We start from the raw sequence: 18,078 nt of genomic DNA, 5'->3' as shown, positions 1-18,078 counted from the left end.
ATTATGCAAAATAAGCAAATACATGCACATCTGCTCAATTTATTCAATTCACAGAATTCAGAACTTCACAGGCCAGAATATGGGTTTCACTGGTGCAGAACTTTCATCTTATTTTAGTTTACTGCAGAGTATGGACAGCCCTAGTAACAGATTCATGATGCCATGTTCCCCTGTTGTGTTTCACATCTACAGTCTTGGCAAAGCTTCCTCCCCCACTCTCCACCCACAAGAATATCCCTAATCCCTCCTGGCTCCGGCACACTCAGCATGGGGGCCTTGAAACATTGGGGTGCGGGAGAGACATAGGGGTCACCAGTGCTGGGAAGGTATCTTCCTCTAGCCTCAATACCAGGAACTGCAGTCATTTGGGGCAACACACAGAACATGCTTCAGATGGCTGCAAAGGCAAGCCAATTCCACTTCAAAAGCAGAAGATGTTCAGGGCCCAAAACATCCTTAAGGCTCATCCAAATGCACGCCCAAACTTCACCAGAAACCCTTCCCAGGAGAGCTTCTGCAGAAGATGCCAGGCCACTGACTCCCTTCCCCCTCAGATCAAAGACAGCAGAATGGGTTGCAAATCTGCTCCATGAGGAGCTTGTGAGCTGGAGGGTCCTAAAAGGTGCTGCTGGTCACCCATGCTGCTTTCCCATTGCCCTGGTGATGACATGACTGAGAAACCGGAAAGAACATTTTAAAAAATCAAGGGAGGGGGACAAGGAAGGAAAAGAGGCTGGGAGAAAAAAATAGTTTAGAAGAACTTGGTCTTATTTTACTTTATTATTGCATTCCACAGAGCTTGCGGAAGGGGGAGGCATTCCAAAGGTATTCTCCCCCCCCCCCCCCGCACTCTTTCAATTCATCCTCCTGCTGAGATGGATGTGAAAACCTTACCCATCATTTCCCCAGGACAGACACACTTCTGACATTCCATCACTGACTGTTCTCCAGACAGACAGATCCTTTACTTGTACCACGGTCACCATGCTCTCCTTCAAGATATATGGTGAGATTTTACAAAGAGAAAAGAAAAGCCTGGCTTCTTACAGATGCAGAAACCAGCATCTGTCTCTGGGATACCCAAGTAACAAGTGGTGTGTCGCTGTGATGTGTCACCCCCTGCTGGCTTAGGGAGGACACAAGACACTTGGCCAGGCAGGTCCGAAGCAGGATCACTGCAGGGCCCTATATATGCCTACATTTGATTTGAGTGTGGTCTTTAGTGTGCAGTTTGATACTGGAATACAGCCACCTGGAACCTGCTTTTCAATCCTGCCTGCCTCACCCCACCTGTTATATATATCTGGGTAGCTTTCACTGTTGTTTCACCAGCAGCAGCCCTTTTGTTCAGAACCTTCCCAACAATGCAGCAGCAGCAAACTGATGGCAGCTCCCGACAGCATCATCTCTCCTGGTCCCCTGCTGGTGACATTCCCAAAGGGAGCCAGGAAAGAGAGAGCCACAGAAGCAATAGGATAAGCGAGGTGTGTGGATAGGGTGAGACAGGCCCTTGGAGCAGCTGGCAGAAGCATCTCTCTGACTGTATAACCAATGTGCAAATCAGGCAGGAGGAGATTGGTCAGTAGCCCCCCCCCCCGCCGCCCCCAGCACCTATGTGCAGCGCTTAGACTGTGTGCGCTCTGCACCTGGCTCCTTCTGAGCAGTGGAATCGCTGAATTCAGGAGCAAGTTGCCTCCCCCCCTCCTCTTTCTGCTGTAGGAACCTGTGTGAATTTGTCAGGCGCCAAAGAGAGGTGCATTATGTGGGTGAGCTGGTGGGTGTGCAGAGATCCGAGTGCATGGTAGAGAGTGCGTGTGTGCTAAAGGGTACATAAGCCTTAAGTGGCTTGAGACGTGTGTGTGTGTGCAGTGCTCCATGTTACAGCGACTATGTCCCGCTCAGCAGCTGAGGAGCACGAGGGCGCTTCTGCAGTCTGCGAGCCAGCGAACATGTCACGGTTGTGTGCGTGTGCATGCATCCAAGGGAGAGTTGGACAGAGCACGCTCGGGCAGCGGTTGCAGGGGACTTGGTGGCCCCGAGGCAAGCACGCCTGGTGGGCAGACGACTAAGCCTGGGCAGAAGAAGGGGGGGCGGTGAACTGAACAATCAAGGCGCGAGCCAGTTTTATGCAGCGCGCGCGGGGAAAGGACCGGGGAAAACTCGATTGGGGAGGGGGGATCCGATGTGTCTTCATGATCGCGCTGCTGCGGGTGGCGTGGGGGGCTCTTCTCGCCAGTTAACTCGGAACTCCCTCACACTACGCAGCTTTTTCGAGGTGACGCCGCCATCTCTCCCCCCCACCCCCCGCCAATGCAGCCCCGCTTACCTCCCGGTGCAGGCAGAATCGCAGGGGCAGGAAGCACGAGAAGAAGTATTTTCCCCAGCGGATCAGGGAAGCGAAGCACCAGCTCAGGCGCGTCATCGTTGCTGCTGCTGCTGCCGGGCGAGGGATCCCGCTTCGCCCCGAAGTGGGAATCCCCGTTCACACTCCAGCCCCCACCCGGAGGCGACCGAGGAGCGGGATGGGGAGTGAGGGGGGTGTCCTTCCCAGCCGGAGGAAAATGGAGAGGGGAGAGAGGGACGCGGGCAGGCGGGCGACAGCCGGGGTTGGTGCAGGCGCGTCGCGTCCCCCTTGCTTCGTCGATCGCAGCCTCTGCAGAGCCCTGCGCGCCGCGGCGCCGGCGGCGGGAGGCAAAAAGAGGGGCGAGGACCCTGCGGGGCGGCGGTGCCGGCCGGATGGATTCCCCTCGCAGCACTGACCCGCCGCACGCGGCTTCCCGACCTGCTGAGCGCTGGCGGCGGCGACACCGCCCCCCTCCTCCTCCTCCTCTCCCTCCTCCTTCTCACCTCCCGCCCCCCCCGCGCCCGCCAGCTCGCGCGCCTCTCCGGCAGCGGCAAACGGTAGCGCGGACTCTCCAGCCCCGCAGTGCGCGTAGGGGCGCAGGGCGACGCGGCGCTTCCTCGACCAGCTCCCTCCAAGCCGCCGGGGAGCGCTCCGAGTTCGGGCCGCGCGCTGCTGGGGGGTGGCGACGGGGGGAGGGCGGAGACGCACGTGCCGCAGCCGCGACCCGAACCTGCCCTCACGCCCAAGCGGACGGCGAAGGACAGCGCTGCCCTGGCCTGCGTCGAGGGCTGGCCAGCGGTCCCTCCCCCTCCCCGCGGCGTTAACCCTAATCGATCCTGCGAGTCGCTCAGCCTTCACCTCTTGCTCCCAATCGATAATCGACGCCTTCCCCTTCGCCGTGGGAGCCTCAACGACAGAGGGTTTTTTAAGGGAGGGGAACACCAGCCCTGGGTCTCGCTCCCATCCCCAAATGTTCTGCTCGTGGATGATTAAAGCGCAGCGTCTTCCCTCTCTTCTCTCTCCCTCCCCCCCCCCGCGCGCATCAAACCATCTCCATCGATGGCTGATCGACACGTCCCGCCCCCTTAGTAATGTGCCCCTCTTCGATGGGTACGTGATTTCCTTCTCCTGACCTCCCCAGTTCGTTGCCACAATCCAGTCTCTAGGTTTGCCATGCTTAATTAACCAGTTAGCAACACATCACTCTGAAGAGCTGCGTAAATGGCACTCGTGATCCTGTATCAATTAGAAGTAAGTGGGTTCTGTGCATACACATAGATGCACGCGCTTAGCCTTGATATCTGAGGAGCGTGGTTGAGGGGCGCTGGGAAAGGGAGGGGGAACGGCTTGTCAGTTCAACCCGTCGAGTCCTGGCTTTGAGGGCCATCAGAGTTGTAGGCGTGTGCTTGAAGAGGCAAGGACGCAGGAGCAGGTGGAACTCTACAAAGTCAACGCTGTAAGGCTTTTTAAAAAATGAAGTAAAGTGCGGGACATCTCATTTGAGAAATTAGAAGGAGAGGGCCAATAAGAGTGGCTGCCTTCCTAAAGCTGCACACTTACGCCAAGGCAGCAGGCTCAAGGCAGTGTGCAAATGCACACATACAACCAGAGTACATCAAATCAGGCTGCATCAACACAAAGCATGCTCTGTGACAACAGTGCTATAGAAGGGTATAGCAGAACAGGAATGCAGGGACTCTACACCCAACATTGTTCCTTCCTTCTCCTGGGTCCCACCCAGATGGGCAGGGCAAGTTGAGAGTCAGCAGCACACACTGGACAGCACAAGTCAAATCCACATTGGATATCTGAAAATGGCTTAAAGCCTCAAACTACACAAGGATGTTGCAGGTTAAACACTGGCCATCACAAGGAGATTTCAAGCAACTTGTTGCTAATGCAGGCACAGATGCAGCCTGCTCTCTATTGGCTACATCCAGTTCTTTTTTCAAGAACCACGCCGCCTCATTCTGAACCAATAATGTATCTGAATTTTCAATGAACCACCAAACGGGCTGTATAAGCTTTCAGCCCAGCATTCCTCATGCACTCACGCTCTAACCAAGGATGAGAAACAATGCTGGCTTTTGGGCACATGTTGATTTGCTGCTGGCTGGAAGCTTATCTGAATCCAACTGGCTCACTTCTCCCAGTTTGGAAGTATCCCAAAAAGGAGGTCCCTGCTAATCTCGGTTGGTTCTGAGACACATCTGGGCAGCAGAAAAGCCATGCAGACAAGAAATAGATGGTGAGGGGGAAGAGTTGGGGAAAAGAGAGACAAGGCTACAGAAGAAAGGCACGGACTCGGTAGTGCAGGTAAGTGATGAGAGACTGTGATTGGATTCAGTGATCATACATGGGTCCCCTTTTTGACAGTACTGTGTATTACTTCACTTACATCAAAATGTGGCAAGTCAGTCCTGTTGCATTTGAGAGCCCCTCCTGCTCTTTCTGCCAAGTGAGGCCCTGGACTTCTGCCCCAAAGTCCTGCCCTGGCAGCATCACAGGGCACAGACTCAATTAAGAGGACCTGATGTCATCAAATACTTGCTGTGATGGTGTTTGGCACAAAAACCAGGGCACCTCAGCAGGAATAGGACATGCATCAGTTAGGATGTACCGTTCCAGGAAAAAAAGAGCTATTTTGCACCATGATGGACAAGGTCAGTGATAGCCCGTGACAAGGTTCCTTCAGTAGATACTAATTTAAGTCTTCACTGCCAACAAAGGAAAATATGGCATGGATTTGACCAAAGACACAGAAGTAAAACAACAACAACAACAACAACAACAACAACAACAACAACAACAACAACAACAACAACCTTAGTTAAATGTAGGCCAAGTCCCAACTCCAAACCCACATTCCAAACAGCCCTCCAGTTGGAAGCCGTATAACCTGTCAAGACTAAATTTCTGTCAGCAGGATTCCCAAAAGTCAAGTTACTTTTAAGAGTTACCCAGTCATCCTTTAAAATTAAACTAGTGTTGGGTGCCATTAAAATGTTGGTTGATGAAACATAGGAAGCTTCTTTATATGGTTTCAAACAATTGGTCCATCTGAACTGTCTGGCAATGGCCCTCTAAAGTTTTATGCAGGAGTCTTTCCCAACCTATTCAAAAATGCCAGGTATCAAACCTGGGATGCTGTACACGCAAAGCAGATGCTTTACCAGGGCTGCAATACCTCAAGGACCGCCTCTTTCCATATGAATCTACCTGGACCCTGAGATCCTTCTTCTGAGGTCCTTCTTCATGTGCCTCCTTCATAAGAGGTCTGGAGGGTGGCAACACAAGAATGGGCCTTCTCTGCAGTGGCTCCCTGTCTGTGGAATGCTCTCCCCAGGGAAGTTCGCCTGGTGCCTTCATTGTACACCTTTAGGCGCCAGGCAAAAACATTCCTTTTTAACCAGGCCTTTGGTTTATTTAATTGACATTCTATGTCCTTTTAAAATGTGGGGTTTTGGGGGAGGATTACTGGGTTGTTGCTTTTATTTTGATTATGTATTTTGTGGTTTTATACTTTGATTTTATTCTGTGAACCACCCTGAGGCCTCCAGGTATAGGGCAGTATATACCGTAAATTTAACAACAACAACAACAACAACAACAACAATAATAATAATAATAATAATATCACTGTAATGATCTCTGGGTCCCAGGCAGCATGCTGCAATACTGGCTTATAAACCTCACCAGAACCTAATGCCTATTAACAGCAGTGCAAGTTGAACTGTTGGTTCGCAGCTGCAAGTTAACCTTGCAGCAAAACACAGGACTGACAGACTCTGCTGGTTAGTAGGGAAAGAGAACTGTGAGGAATTCACCAATGTACAGTTCTTGGAAGCACCAATCTCCTACCAGTCACAGAAGAATGGATGGGACAACAGGTAAAGATAGGACCCACCAAGCTTTGCTAACTAGACTGTTCCAGAGGAGAGTCAACAAGTGTTAATGCCAACTTGTCTAAGAAGAGTCTACTGGGTTACACCAGTGCCCCATCTAGTTCAGCATCCTGTTCTCACAATGGCCAACCACATGCCTATGGGAAACCTGCAAGCAAGGAACCTGTTTATTAGGTTCAAAACAAACAAACTTGGTTGAACGGACTACTAGTTTTATTCACCATGGCCTTGTATTTTTGTTTTAGCCCAAGTGTACTGGTAATGTGGGCATAGATTAGATGACATTCTGGAATTTTGTTCCTGTTTTTCTCTTGTCTCAGGAATCTCCATGTTGGATGACCACCAAAAGCTGCATCTGAGTTTGTATATAAATCTGCATTCCCCAGTAGTCTTTTTTTCCCCCTGGCCTAGCTTGTCTCATGCAAATTGCCCATTTCCTGTCTGGTCACGTCCCTTGTTGTACAAAGGCCTGCTTGGTTTACTGTTTCTTCTTGGCCAAAGAAAACAATAGTCTAATTACTGGACTGTTTCTTCTCACTAAATAGTTCATAGCTTTCCCCATATGTGAGCCCTGGCAGACCTACTCTGCTGACAGTTATGTACTCCATTGCCTTAGGTCATTTTGTGATACCTACCTAAATGTGAAAAGTAAGATCTGTCTCTAAGAAATTAACAGCACAATCCTATAAGGGCTACTCAGAATTAACCCCTATTGAGTTCAAATGGGCTTATTCCCAGGTAAGTGATGATAGGATTGCAGTCTAAGTTTGAAAATTACTTGATCCTGGCAACCTCAGTTAAGAAAGATTAGGATTGGCTGGTTCAATTGTGATGTCACTTAGTCCCTGCAATGAGTTGTTTTAAAATAGGAATCATTTCCAAAAGAGTAGTTGTGTTACTCTGTTGCAGCAAAAACTACTGAGAGTCTCATGGCCCCTTAAAGCGGTAGAACCTGTGGTCTTCCAGATGTTGGGCTCCCACCTGCCCTATACAAAGGCTGCTCTTGCCAATTTGGAGGAAGAGCAGGGGTAAAAGCATTCAGTTATGAATGGGAAGGATTGCGTCCCAGCAACCTAGCAGAGAATGGGGTGCATTTCTTGCCTGGAACTATTTTCCTAGCTGCTCTGGGCCAGGGTGTAGAGGCACAATTTTTGCACTCCTCTGGGCCTGCGCCTTTGCCAGGAGCCAACCTACCCAACCCCTAAGTATTTCCCTGCCTGTCCTGAACCATGGAGTACCTGGCAGCAAGTCCCACTGGAATGCACAATCCCACAGCAGTGGCTAGCACACATTCCAGCAGGCTAACAACTCCAAAGTCCAGTCAGGCCAGGTTCCTACTTTTGCAGCCAATCTGGGGGTCAGGGCACCTGGAGGTCAGTCCCACACAAGCATAGACCCAAAGAGCTCCCTGGACCATCCAAGCCGTGGTCCAACCAACGTTGGAAGCTAAGCAGACACAGCAGCTCAGCTCTGCTTCCCTGTGACTCTCACCTGTTCTGAGTCTACTCCAGCTGAGGAATCATCAGAGCTAGTGAGCCCCACCTGGGCAGCTAATGAGCTGGGCTGTGGGCCCTTGCCTGCCTCAGCCTCCTATAGCATACCTCCCGCTGCTCCTTACACCTCAGAGCCTGCCATGTTTGGGAAGACAGGAGCCCTCTGGCTCTGGTGATGGGTCCTGCTGCTCTGGTTCCTGTACACTGACCTCCATCCCTCACCATCCTCCATCACCCCATGAGTACTTTCTACACCAACCTTTCCTTCTCCATCCTCAGCCTGCCCTGGTGTGCCCCAGTCATGGCTATAATCCTCACCAGGTTCATCTTCCTCCTCCCTGCCGTCCTGCCAGTTCATGACACTGGCCAATCAGAATGCATTTAGGCTAAGGGCAGCAGGTTACCCCCCCCCTCCTGCTTAAAAGTAGGCTTGCAACTGCCCATTGCATTTTTGCACTTTCAGATGCTTAGCATTTGTGTAGCACTTTAGAGAGTTCAATCTATGTTGTGTGCATTATCTCAGTCATCGCCTTACAACAGCTTTGCAAGATAGCAATATTATTGCCATCTCCCACCTTGAGGATGCTGGGTGAGTGGGCTGAAGGAATATTGGCCACTTTGGGCAGGTTCAACATAGAGATGAGGAGCAGACTAGGGGATTTACATCTAGTCTAGTGTCCTCTCCTCACAGTGGCCAACTAGACGCCTATGGGAAGGACTGAAGCACCAGGACTGAAGCACAACAGCAGTCTCCCCACTTGTGCTCCCCAGCAACTAGTATTCAGATGCATACTGCTTCTGACATGACCATCATGGCTAGTAACTATTGATAGCCTTAATAATCCACTGATAGCCTTAATAATTTACCAGTTCACTGTTCAGCCTCTTAGCCACTGTGTTCCACCAGATGTATTCAGCACAGCATAACAACAAAGGATAGGGCAGCTCTCATAAAGGAGCTCCTGGGCTAGGCCAGCCTCAAGTCTAATTCTCTCTTGTCAAGAGGCCATTTCTTGCAGATGAACAAAGACAGGGGTCCGCGTTTGGCTAATTCATTTGTATGGCCCGTATAAGACTCACACACTGCTCACATCCCTTAAGCAATTCAGTGCTAAGTGTTAAGCTGAGCTGTTGCGATCAGCTCTACTGATTACATTGCCAGGGAATGCAAGCACAGCACAAAAACCCGCAGGCCACCTACTGGCACAGAGAGGAGCTTTGGCGCTGCACTGCTACTGGGTCTGACCTGGATCTTTCCCTCCAAGCCAAAGTGTGCAGAATACTAAGCTTCTGTCTACAGACATCCATGACCTCTGCCTGCAGTAGCAGGCACTGACCTACTCAGGTTTTTTATCCGGGTGGAATTGCATCTTATAGGAAGCAGCATAGGCCTGTTCCCCAAAATAGCAACTCAATATCCAGTTCCTCCCTTCCCTCTTTAACATGTAGTAAAGCTATAGCCACATCCTGCCTCATTACAATGTGCATTTTCCCTACCCATACTACAGAGCACAATGGATAAGTGTAGGTGGTGCAGCATTGGCATAATATGTCGCTCTGAGTCTTGCAACCATGTTCTGAACTAACACTGGTTTCTGAACAATCTTCAGATGCAGCTCTGTATATAATGCATTGCAGTAGTCTAACCCAGAGGTTATTAGAGCATAGATAACTGAGGCCGGGTCAGGATATACTCAGGTTTTCCTGTCTGTAATAGTTTCTTCTCACTACCATCTGCTAGATCACCTGGTCATAGTCCTCCCTGCTGTAGTGAGATGCATTGTATTTCAATTCATATTATATAAATGATTTGCAAAATGGCATTTATATGTATAAATTAGCAGCTGCAGATTTATGCAGAACTATGTCCTCTTTTGTCTTCTTTCTGTTTCTTTTTATGTGATTCATTTCCTCCTTTGGGGCAACGTGTTATTTGCTATTCCATAGCCACCTGAAGTCCAGTTGCACAATACACCTTGCAACTACCACAATGCCTGAGTCCTAGGCTATCCTTGATGTTGGATGCAGCATTTGCTCCTCTTCCAAGGGATGTATCTTGAACAGCTGCTCAAGTCAAAGCTCTAGTGGCACCAACTAGAAACATTCAAGATGTTTCCAGTAAAGAAACTGGTCATTGGCTGCTGCCTAGAACACTTCAGCTTAGAAATGTGGTGAACTTCCAACATGCAGCAGCCTAAGAAGCTGAAGTGGAGCCACAATGCTCTCAAATGCCTCTTGTCATTCAGAGCAGGGTATCCTTATGATGGCCAATAGTGTCCAGAGGGCCCAGATTATGTTGAGGCTGCCACGAATCCGGATGCTAGCCCATCCCTGCATCTTCTGAATGGCCCTGCTACCAAAGACCTCATCACCATCACTCTCCTCACAGATGTTAAGTTGCCAAACCCCTCGCAGAGTGAATGAATGGTGAATAAAATCTGCCTGGGAACCAAACAAGAGGGAGGGAGGAAGAGAAACTACAGGCAGCCTGGTTTGAAACATGCCAGATGGCAGTCCAGCTTGACCTCAACGCCAGGCAATGGACAACTTCACTTTCTGCATTCATTTCAATGCAACAACATACACAGGTGACAAGCTTGCCTCTTGGTGCCAGTTCTCCCTGACTATTTATTGCGCCAATGCCTTTCCAGAACTATTAAACCAAGCGGGTTAGGAGGAGGTCCTGTTCCTCTCCCATCTGCTGCAGCCTGGTGCATTGGAACTAGGAACGCAGAAGCTGACATTGCTCTTGACAGAGTTGTGGCCTAGGCCTGGCCTCGCCTCAGGAACACTTGGCTAATTACTCTGCCAGGCACTTTAATCAGGGAATTGCCAGCAAGGCCTCACACAGCCCTTGCTCAAGAACCCCTCCCCCTCTTCTTCCAGCACTGGCCCATTTGCTTTATTGTCTCCAGAGAGCTCAGGCCCAACTAATTTAATTTTGCGCTCTGACCAAGGACGCACAGCCGTCCTCTGCCTTCAACTGGGAATGGGGAGGAGGGGAGCAGCTCCTTTAAGCTTTCCCCCATCTCCTGTGCATACGCATGAGGGCAACCATAGGCCGAGATCTCCCCTGCACCCACCAATAAGGGGGCTTAACACAGCTGACAGGCCATTAAATCATCTTATTTAAAGATGTGTCCTGTTTCTGATGAGGAGAGAAGGAAGCAAGTCTGCAGTGCCCAGTGCCCATTGGGACTGGTAGGGTGGAAGACAGGGAGCCTGACAGTAGGGGGCAACAGAGCCAATGACAGGCAGAGCAAACTGATTCTAGTTTTGTCTCCTTTGTCTTCTCTACTGAGTTATATAAGGGCAGCACGGAGACTAAGGGAGAGGAAGCTGACAGGCAGGACTGCTTACTGGACTGGCTGTGAGGAAAAAAGCAGACGGGGGGATCTGGCTGAGGGCAGGTTGAGACTGATGGCTCATTGAGATCGAAGCAGCCTCCACTGGTAAGAGAAGCGTATCAGGGATGGAAGAGAACAAGGCCAGCTGCAGGACCAGTCCAATATGTTCTGCTGCCTGAGGAGGAACAGCTAATGGCACCCCTCTCCCCTACTCAAGGCCATTAAGGTTGGCTGCATTCTTCTGACACAGGTGACCATAAATCCCACAAGTGCCTCAGCAAATAAAACAAGAGTGAAATTAAATTGCTATCAATTTGCTGCCCTTTCACAAGACCCCAGACTCAACTGCTTGAGGCAGCCACCTCGCTGTGCTCTGGCCAGTGCCAGATTTCAGAGGGCCCTGGGCAATGTGCCCTTTGGCGAGCCCTCTGTTGGTAGGCTGTGGCAGGCTTACCAGAATCAGTCAGCTGCCTCTCTAATATTGCCAAGCAGCTTGGCCCAAACACCATTTTAATTTCTTGCAGTGTCCTGGAGCTACACTACACTATGACAGAGACAGTCTGGGGAATTTGAGTTGTGCCTGTATTCACCTGGCTGGGGCTACCTGGTGTGCCAGGTTGGGTGTTTAGGGTTTTTAATAAGGGGTCTCAGAGCAGGCACCAGTGGTGGGTCCCTTTTGTGGCCCTGGCAGCTACTAAAGGATGCCAGGTGCTGACCCTGACCCTGGCAAAGAGACACAGGGCCAAATTAGAAGTAGCCATGCAGCTTGAAGACAGCCTACCATGTTCATGAGCCAAGTTGCCATGCATGGACCATTTTCACAGACCATATCCGGTTTGCAAATCAGTGGTTCCTTCTCACTGCCCTAAGGGGAGCTACTGCTAACCATGGTTGACAATACTAAGCTGGAAAGACAAATAATCTGACCTGCTAGAAAAGAGTGTTTTATGTTTCTAGCTTAGTCTCTGGAAAAAAATGCATTGCATGATGTCCAATGGCACTCAGTGGCACTCACACAAATGCACACATGGGCACACATTGGTCTACACTGAGGGAATCCTTAGAGGCCCACCCCCAAGTGCCCCTGCCATTAGAGATGGTGACTGGGAGAGAAGGTTGTCCTTGTTGCTGCAACTAGAAGAAGAAGAAGAAGAAGAAGAAGAAGAAGAAGAAGAAGAAGAAGAAGAAGAGTTTGGATTTGATATCCCGCCTTTCACTCCCTTTAAGGAGTCTCAAAGCGGCTAACATTCTCCTTTCCCTTCCTCCCCCACAACAAACACTCTGTGAGGTGAGTGAGGCTGAGAGACTTCAAGGAAGTGTGACTGGCCCAAGGTCACCCAGCAGCTGCAAGTGGAGGAGCGGAGACGCGAACCCGGTTCCCCAGATTAGCAGACTACCGCTCTTAACCACTACACCACACTGGCTCTCAACTACATATGTCTTTTCAGCACCAGGCAAATATTTCTCCCCTACCAGGCCTTTTAAACTCTGATGGCATTGGTTGTATGCTGCAAACATTTCTGCTCTTTTATTCTACAGTTCTTTTACTTGTGTTAAGTTGTTGTTGCTTTTATTGCATTTGTGTGTGTGACCATTAGCTGCCCTGAAAAGAGTTGTACCGAATGGCAGGACATAAATATATGAAACACTTATTATAATGCAGTAAAATTAATTGCATGCTGTTAGCTAACTCAGTGGCGGAGCTTCATGCTCTGGCACTGGGGGGCGGAGAGCAGACGGGGGCAGGGCTGGCACGTGTCCTGGGGGCGAGGCGTGCCGCCTTCGGGGTGAGGTGCCCAGTGCGGATGGGGGGCAGCCGCGATGGCACTCTGCTGGGGGCAGTGCGCTCCCCCTGCACTCTTCTTCCTCCACCAGTGAGCTAACTAACACATGCTAATGTGTTATATTATATGTAATATTAGCATGCTAACACATGCTAATGTCACCATCATGTTTCTTCTGCACCTCTGAATACATGTCAGATAAAGTATTCACCAGTTTCTCAGCATTGGAGCCTGCTTTACAAATTGCTTCTGCCTCTGAAATCACCGGGTAGCTTTTCCTGGTCTGCACCTTGGTAGCATGATTAATTCCAGATTGTTTGTTTTCTGCATGCCCAAGGGCAGATAAAGCATGCACCCTGCAAACAGCTAGAAAAAATACCTCGTTTCATTCCAGAACAGATCACATGGTGGTGGTGGTGGTGATGATGATGTCTTTCATGTTGCCTCTCAAATTCTCACTGGTAGATTATTGACAGAATATTAGCTATGGCAGAGCCTGCATATAACCCATACATGCTGATACACAACACAGACATGTGCTGCCAAAGTCCTCATTCATCCAGCTCAGTTGGGCAGGGCAATCCTTCACAAGTTAGCTCAAAAGTAAGTCCCACTTGATTCAATGAGACTTATTCCCTTGTAAGGATGAAAAGGATTTATAAGGCAATCCTATGCATGTCTAATCAGAATTGAGTTTAATGGTACTTCCAGGTAAAAGTGTACAGGATTGTAGCCAAAGTCTTCCATAAGTAAGGACAACTTACACACTGGACCTTTTTGGATGTAAACACTAAACTATGGTTTAGCATTATGTGCATCACCCTACACAGTCCTCAAGCTTGCACACCACACCCTCTGCCTCCTTCTCTGGCATGGGCACAAGGAGTAAACTGGAAGATTATGCTTTTAAACTAAACATAGTTCCCTGTGACATCTGAACTCGGAGAAACTATGGTTAATTTAAACTAAGGGTGGGGGTCCTGTGCTCTTCCATCATCTTTGACCATTAGCTACGCTGGCTTTAGCTTGATGGGAGTTGAAGTCTCAACAACATCTGGAGGACCACAGGATCCCAATCCCTGGTTTAAACTATCTTCAGACAAGTCTGCATCAGTCCTTAGTTTATGAACCTAACATATTTGATAACCAGAGTTTAAACTAACCAGAGTTTCCTCAAGTTCAGATGTAACAGGGAACATTAGACACTTCCACTTTTAAACTGAAGGAAGTGGGGGGGGGGGGGAGCAGACGTTGCAAGCCTGAGACTCCTGAACGGAGGAGCCAAACTGGGCCAGTGTGCTTTTGATGTGCTTTTAAAATCATATACTTCCAAAAATGTAGAAATATGAATGGGACAAATAGGTCTTTGCAAAAACATGCACAACACAATTTCCTGCATCATAGAAGAATATTACCGAGAAAGCTGGGACTGGCTGCTACACATTCTATCCATACAGGTAGAGGGTTGCGGGGGTTTTTTGTGTTTTTTGCCCCATTTCCATTGCTCCTCCCCCCCAAAAAAAATCCTGATTTTCTACTGCATCTTCCTAGGGGTAGTTGGATAACATGGATGCCTAAGAGAGCAGCGTGTCCCAATCATTCACTTTACAATATCATCACTGTCATTTGGGATCCCAGTCCTGACACAGCAGAAACCGTTTTGCAGATGAGGCTTCAGACAAGCTGTTGGCAATGATTCCAAAGTCTTTTTTTGACTGGGAGCCCAGCAATTTTGTTATTTAAGTAATTAACTCGCACAATGGTCTAAGAGAGCAAAGGCTTAATCATAAGGGAGGCCTGGGGAAGTGGCAGTGGTGCAGGGATCCGGTGGGGGGCGGGGGAAAGAGAGAGAGAGCTAGACAACGCAGATTTCAAATTTAGTCAAAGGATGGCAAAACAGATACCAGGGTCTGATTTGGTCACTGGAGGCCGATTCCTGTAATAACAACAACAACAACAAAAACCCAGCGTCCTCAAAATTGAATTTCAGGCTGGGGGAAATCCAGTGTCACCACGAGACACACAAGCAAAGAAACTGAGCTCTGCAGCTAGGAAAGGAGAGGGATAACAGGAGTATTCAAAGAATGCCGAGAATTCTCAGGCCTGAATTCATAAAGCCAACATCACCACATGCATTAGTTGATTCTGGACTAAGAGGCCTCTTCGTTTTGCAGTGGAGGGTTGAGGACAGAAGCTGCATCACTGGTGGATGACCAGCCAGGGCAGTAGCTCCCCTGAGCAGGGCTTTCACTACTGTATACTCTTGCAGCAAGAAAGCATCTCCTCACAAAGTATAGTGCTAAGGTGGTCCTCCTTTAGGGAAGGGTTGTAGCTCAGTGGTAGCACATCTGCAAACATCTTTTGTCCTTTTTACTTATGACAAATTTCTTCTCCCCCCACCCCATGAGTGGTCAGTCTATATAGTACAGAGTATAGTTCCAGGACAGCAATCCTGTACATCATTAGCTGTGTGCAAGTCCCATTCATTTCCAGTAGATCTTATTCACAGGCAGCTGTGTGAATGACTGGCGCCAGAGTCGACATTTCCTTTTTATTTTATTTTTATTTTTTTAAAAAACTCTTTTTACATTAAGGGCCTTCTTGCACAATCACTTTTATTGTACAAAAAGTAATTATTTCTCTCACGTGTGCATGCACGGCTCATGGTCTGCACGCTTCCTTTCAATGATAAGCATCTTTTACAGGGACTCTGCATTCTCTAGTCTTTTAGAAGTGCATTATTTTCTACCTAAGAAGGCAGAAGGCTTCCTTCCTGAGTAGAATGTGGTCATGTGAATATTGTGAGCACCGGGAGACTTTTTGTGTGTGATGTGACTGATGATCAGCAGCACAACTCCTCAATATGTGTGGTCCTGTTTTATGTTTTGTTTTTTAATTAAATTCAAAATTTAATGTTGTTGTTTTTTCAGGCCATTGACTCTTTACCTGGGGAGTTATACACATCTGGACAGATTCAAGGATGGGCTGTGCCTGGTGACCAGATGCAAAGGACTCTTGATTGTTTCTCTAATATTCAGGTACAAGAAGGGATTTGAGCAGGAGCATCATGCCGTGTAGGGATGAGAAAAGCAACCCCAACTTCTGTTCAGCTCTTAAGGTTACAGGGGCCTTATGCTCCTTTGTATCCTATACCCATCCCTCAACCAGATTGGCCTTGGCTCTTGGAATGAGTACATCACACCTTGCAGGTAACTAAAGATGCATTTTGAATTGATGCAAGGGCACACACTCATCTCAAACTTCTCTACTATCTAAGCAACCACTAGAGGGCAACAGTAGCCCTCCCTAACTGTGCATGCTCATAGGTAGGCTCTTTCTCTATCTCAACCCTCCACCTCTGAGTCAAGTTCTTTCATTTCAGTGAAATAAGGAAAAAGAATAAGAACTTATATCTGATTAACACTACTGTCATATTAAACACACACACACTCAAAAGAGAATAATAATAATAATAATAATAATAATAATAATAATGTAGTAACAACAACAACAACAACTTATTATTTATACCCTGCCCATCTGGCTGGGTTTCCCTAGCCACTCTGGGCGGCCTCCAACAAAATATTAAAATACAATAGTCCTTCAGATATTAAAAACTTCCCTGAACAGGGCTGCCTTCAGATGTCTTCTAAAAGTCTGGTACTGTAGTTGTTTTTTCCTTTGACATCTGCTGGGAGGGCATTCTACAGGGTGGGCGCCACTACTGAGAAGGCCCCCTGCCTGGTTCCCTGTAACTTCGCTTCTCGCATTGAGGGAACTGCCAGAAGGCCCTCAGTGCTGGACCTCAGTGTACAAAAGTTCTGTCAAAGAAGCAACCCCATCTCTTTTGCCAGGTCCTTTGCTGAACCTTTTTCTTTTTTAATGTTCACAGTGGCAACTCATGGCCACTGGGTCTGGTGGGGCAGGAGGCAGGGAGGCCAACAGTAGGTGGTGCCAGAGTCAGTGACAGCTGGAGCCAAAGCCAATGACAGGCAGAGCCAACACAGGACTCAGCTCACAACCCCAGAGTCGGCCACGACTGGACCTAATGGTCAGGGGTCCCTTTACCTTTACTTTATACAGCTGCAAATAAAACGTTTTAAATGTGTTGTAAAGTGCAATATACAAATGTGACACAAGAGGGTGACAGTGAGCTATGCCAAATTCAATGTGTTTTTCAAAACGTTTTTTTAAAAAGCATTTTCACAGCGTTTTTTATATGTCTGTAGATTCCACCTAGGGACGCAGGTGGCGCTGTGGGTTAAACCACAGAGCCTAGGACTTGCCGATCAGAAGGTCGGCGGTTCGAATCCCCGCGACGGGGTGAGCTCCCGTTGCTCGATCCCTGCTCCTGCCAACCTAGCAGTTCAAAAGCACGTCAAAGTGCAAGTAGATAAATAGGTACCGCTCCGGCGGGAGGGTAAACGGCGTTTCCATGTGCTGCTCTGGTTCGCCAGAAGCGGCTTAGTCATGCTGGCCACATGACCCGGAAGCTGTACGCCGGCTCCCTTGGCCAATAAAGCAAGATGAGCGCCACAACCCCAGAGTCGGCCACGACTGGACCTAATGGTCAGGGGTCCCTTTACCTTTACCTAGATTCCACCTATGTCTAGCACTGTCCCCCATCCTCCTCCCTGCTGGATTTTATAAGGGCTACACCAAGACTAAGGAGGATGAGGAAGCTGATAACCAGGACTACAAAACAACAACAACAACAACAACAACAACAACCAGATGAATTTATTTTTATATGCAACAACTGAGGCAAGAATACTATATGCACAAAAATGGCGAGATGTGGGGACACCTACTAAAGAGGACTGGCGGCTGAAATTGATAGAATATTGATAGATATTCAATAGACAGACTTTAAGGAAGAGTGGGAAACATTCATAGATTACTTTTAAAACTATTGTAAACATGTTAAAACACAAGTAGGCTTTGAACAAGAACAGCGGTAAAATTGTACCTGAGAAAACTGTGGTGGAGATAAGGAATAGAATAACTATAATATGCAGCAACATTTGAAAATTCAGGGAAACCACAGAGGGGTAAGGGAAATCCCAGTGTTAATTGACTGTTAATTGTGAAATGCTGCATTGATTTGTTGTTGTTTTAAATTTATAAAAATAAAAAATAAAAAGATAACCAGGACTACCCGCTAGACTGGTTGCAGGTAAGAAGATAGCAGTTGGGGGGTGGTGG

At 48.4% G+C, this 18,078-nt stretch overlaps 1 protein-coding gene across 12 annotated transcripts in view; it reads right to left on the bottom strand.

Annotated features, from left to right (window-relative positions):
• Nucleotides 1-18,078, bottom strand: part of TNS1 (tensin 1) — a 318,113-nt gene that overhangs the window by 279,755 nt on the left and 20,280 nt on the right. The window contains exon 1 of one of the 12 annotated variants that reach the window (XM_028742381.2): nt 2,327-2,750. The exons of 10 other annotated variants lie outside the window; for them this stretch is intronic. In XM_028742381.2, the coding sequence (XP_028598214.2) occupies nt 2,327-2,422 (96 nt within the window). In that variant the 5' untranslated portion in view covers nt 2,423-2,750. Of the gene's footprint in view, nt 1-2,326; nt 2,751-18,078 lie in introns of those variants that run through there. One more of the 12 variants, XM_077934416.1, reaches the window with a different exon arrangement.

Source organism: Podarcis muralis, chromosome 1, assembly GCF_964188315.1.
Source record: "Podarcis muralis chromosome 1, rPodMur119.hap1.1, whole genome shotgun sequence".
NCBI lineage: Eukaryota > Metazoa > Chordata > Lepidosauria > Squamata > Lacertidae > Podarcis > Podarcis muralis.
This window is presented reverse-complemented; position numbering and strand designations above follow the sequence as displayed.